General features: G+C 32.6%; 1 protein-coding gene across 1 annotated transcript; it reads right to left on the bottom strand.

The window, feature by feature from the left end:
- Positions 1 to 1,068: 1,068 nt before the first annotated feature.
- Positions 1,069 to 3,560, bottom strand: LOC107790464 (uncharacterized). Its single transcript, XM_016612390.2, has 4 exons — positions 3,316 to 3,560; positions 2,425 to 2,559; positions 2,131 to 2,337; positions 1,069 to 1,209 (listed from the first exon to the last, which is right to left on the bottom strand). Exons 1-4 carry the CDS (start codon positions 3,397 to 3,399, stop codon positions 1,174 to 1,176), a joined length of 462 nt encoding a protein of 153 aa, XP_016467876.1. The 5' UTR covers positions 3,400 to 3,560; the 3' UTR covers positions 1,069 to 1,173.
- Between the last annotated feature and the right edge of the window lie 374 nt (positions 3,561 to 3,934).

Below are 3,934 nucleotides of genomic sequence, written 5' to 3'. Positions count from 1 at the left end.
CATTATAAATCATATATTTTTTTTAGGAAAATTCATATATATATATATGCATATGTTGTTTATATATGTCTTTATATTTATCGATCCATTCCATAATAATTTTTTTCCTTTTTACACATGGACCTTTTTATTCAACTTAATCCTAGCAAAATTATATATTTGTATATTCCAATGGAATAAAATACATATATTTCGTGAAAAAAATATAATGTATGTTTATGGTATATTATAAATCATGTATTTTTTTAGGAGAAATTATGTATATATGCATATGTTATTTATACACTTATTTATATTAAAGAGATATTATAAATATGCCATTTATATTTTGCACTAATATAACATGCATATTTGTACAAATTATCCGTATATAAATAGTATATGTGACATATTTTTTTTTCTTCTATATACATATTAGTGGCATACTAATATTTTAGATTAAATTTTATGTAAGGTATATGCTAGCAATATACTTTGAATAATATCAATATAATAATGCAGTATAATGTATATATATATTGATGGAATATTTACATTGTAAATTATCACAATATAATATACTTGAAATATGTTAAATGTATATTTTTAGTTAAAATAAAATTGTACAGAAAAAGTTTAAAACTCAAAAAAGAAAGAAATACTAAAATTCTCATTGTGTAGAGAGAATTATTTTTGAGATATTCTTCTTTCAGAATCTTTGATATATTTGGGTAAGTGTTATTTATGGAAAAGAAAAAAGAAGTTATAGAAGAGTGAGGGAAAAGAAAATGCAGTAAAAAGTGTATTAATGTAGAGGGATCCCTTATTTAATAGAGTTATCAAAATGAAAGTGCTAAAAAAGTAAAAAAAAAATGCTGTTTTTGGAATAAACAAAGTCTACTATTATTTATGATAATAATTTTTAAAAAGGGACCAAGCATGTAAAAATCTCTATAAAGTAGGAAGAGAATTAGGAATTAGATATCATGAGAATAACGAAAAAACCCGAACTCTGAGCTTAAGAATCTCTCTTTACGCTACCATAATAAACCAGTGCCACAACTCATTAATGTTTAGATGACTAGATCATACCTAAGAGCTATCTGATACTTCTATAACTAATATAATAAGGTCACATCAAAGTTAACCAATTTAATTACAGTTGAATACCAAAATTATCCTTCAAGTGCCTCTTCATTCAGCTTCCAAATCAGCCATCTTACTGCAAACCTTCACAGAAACAAAACCAAGGTAAAATTAGCTATCAAGAACAAGTCCACAGATCTTTGCAGAAAGAGAGGAGCCTACAATTATCATTTCCAGGTTGATTTCTTTCTACTACTATCTATCATAGAATCGATGCCCGCCCAAAACTCAACCTTGTATGAGCTATGAGTATGCAAGACAACAATATATTTTTCATTTTTATCTATCAATATGAGGACGAAGTAATTTAGTCTGAATTTAATACATCAACAAGATACTTCTACTCTAGGCACTTCATGCAACCAAACGAAAAAGTGAAGACGGAATCAGAAATACTCGCTGCTGGTATCATATTTAATCATGGTTTTTTTTTTTGCCAGACAAGAAAGTTCAGCAACAGCATCTTCTTGTTATATATCATGTCTCTTCTGTCAGAATATATCATGTTTCAAGATCAAGATGTTCAGCAATAGTAACAACAACAACAACAAACCCAGTGTATTCCCACAAGTAAGGTCTTCGGAGAGTAGTGTGTACGTAGACCTTACCCCTATCTCTAAAAAGGTAGAGAGGCTATTTCCGGGACTCTCGGTTCAGGAAAGATAAAAGGGAAGGGGCAATGGCAAGCAAGCCAATCATAAAACCAAGCGAAAACACAAAACTAACACTAGGTATTGCAATTAGAAAACCAAACTGAAGGCAACAACAAGTAATAGTATAGAGATTTTCCTCGGCTACCCCCAAAATCTATCATCCAATTAGTATTTGTCCTGGGTTATCTCCAGAAGAAAGCCTATCATTACATCAATCATCTCGTAGTACCAACAATAACAGAGAATGAGCAACCAAAAGAACAACGTCGTTTAAACCACAAAAACAAATACTACTAAGATTCATTTAAAATGACCCGTTTCAACAATAGGAAAAAAAATGGGAAAGATATACCTCATTTACAGCTTTAACATCCTCTCCTTTCCTCCTGCAAAGACTGATAATGTTTTCCGCATTAGGTCCTTTATATGCACGGATTTGAAAAGTTGCCATAGGTGTACGAAGAGTGAGATTTGCGACTTTCACAGTGATGAAATATTCACGATATTTAGTCATGATATAATTCACTTTTTCAATATACAAAAACTTGTACTTGTAAGCCTGCAAGGAAAATCAATATCACTCACACAAACCATCTCATGATATTGAGAGAGTATTCAAATAGAGAAAGGATGCACAGAGACATACACTACTACTTTTGTTAAATTCTTCAATAGCATGGTTAGCTAGTTCCGTTAGCATGTCAATCTCTGTCTCGAAATCCAGATATGGTACATATATAGCTGCCTTAGCATTACCGGGGTATACGTCAATGTCAAAACCCTGTCAAACAAGAGAAACAAATGTCATTGACTTCTATCCAAGTTGTAAGAAAAAGAGAGGTCATAATTGAACTGATCGAATATATAAAGAGAGTTGAAAGAGAGCCTTGGAGCAACCGTCTCCGTGTGACCTATAGATCACAAGTTTGAGCCGTAGAATCAACTAATTGGCACCCTTTTAACAGACAAACAAACAAGTTAATTAAAATACACTAAACTAAAATGCTATTTTAGGATTTGGTCAGTTAGTTTAAAGAGAAAAGGGGTCAAAGTCTAGGAAGAAGAATAACAAAAAGATCTAAGGCCAAAAGTACCACACAAGGGGGAGAGGGGGGGGGGGGGGGCTCGAGCTTTGCTCAGACAGGGTAGTTTAAGCCCTATGAACAGCTCAGTTCGGGGAATGTGTTTATGCGAATAGAAGCTAGAGCTAAGCGCAAACAGAACAAAAAGGAGGGGATTTTTCGCACTACTCTCGCTATAAAATTTTCACACGCTAACAACAGATACTAAACTTGATCTTAGCCGATCGAGAGGGCGAGAAAGGTATAAAGTTCATACGTTAAAAATAACAGTAACCCAGAAAATAAAAAAAATAAAAAAAGATAACATAATAACAAGCACGTTAAGAACAGATACTACGCTTATGTTAGACAATACAAATAACAGTAACTCAGAGAAAATAAGTGAGAAAAACAGGAGCAACAAAGAATATCGCTATGTGATCACAACAGATAATGAAAAAAGAAGAGGGACAAACATCTTCTTGGACAATCTGACGGAAGTATCTGGAGTAAATTTTGCGAAATTCTTCACGGTACTCTATGTTACCGCCTTGAGGCATAAAATCGTCATCGTTCCAAAGAATCTCACCAGCCAAGTATTTCTGTGGCAGTTCTACTCCATATTTTGGGTTATTCTCCGGCGCCAACTAGACTTTGCCATTCTTCCACCAAATCCCTACTGCCGCTTTTCACAAACCAATTGCCATTATATTCCTCTTTCTTTAACATGTTTCCCGCTTTATAGTAGTAGAAAAATAACGAAACCCTCCTTTTCTATTACCCCAAATTAATTTGGATTCGCAAATAGGCCCACTAAGAAGACTAAAATAATAAAGAGAAATTTTCATATAACAATAGCTTTTGGTAGTAATTAGCCATCTATAGATACCATTTGCTATATTACGAATTATAGATACATTTTGTGCGGTTTTAAAATTTATTTGATGTATTTAAGCTATTGTATTCAGGAATACAGTAGCAAAAATAGGCGTGAATCAGAGAAGTCCAGCTAATCAGTTGTTGTATTCGACTGTATTCACGGAGTGAAACATGAGATTACAACTGGGCAGATTATTATATTCAACTGTATTCACG

This window comes from Nicotiana tabacum, chromosome 6 (genome assembly GCF_000715075.1).
Source record: "Nicotiana tabacum cultivar K326 chromosome 6, ASM71507v2, whole genome shotgun sequence".
NCBI lineage: Eukaryota > Viridiplantae > Streptophyta > Magnoliopsida > Solanales > Solanaceae > Nicotiana > Nicotiana tabacum.
Note: the sequence above shows the minus strand (reverse complement) of the source record. Positions and strands in the feature narration are given on the sequence as shown.

Bases quoted from the DNA above. Each gene is read 5' to 3' on its own strand.
- LOC107790464 (XM_016612390.2), bottom strand. From the start codon at position 3,399: ATGCCTCAAGGCGGTAACATAGAGTACCGTGAAGAATTTCGCAAAATT. The intron at 2,560-3,315 runs GTTTGTCCCTCT...CTTGTTTGACAG, and splicing joins GTCAGATTGTCCAAGAAGAT to GGTTTTGACATTGACGTATA. The intron at 1,210-2,130 runs GTATATCTTTCC...GTTTCTGTGAAG, and splicing joins ATGTTAAAGCTGTAAATGAG to GTTTGCAGTAAGATGGCTGA.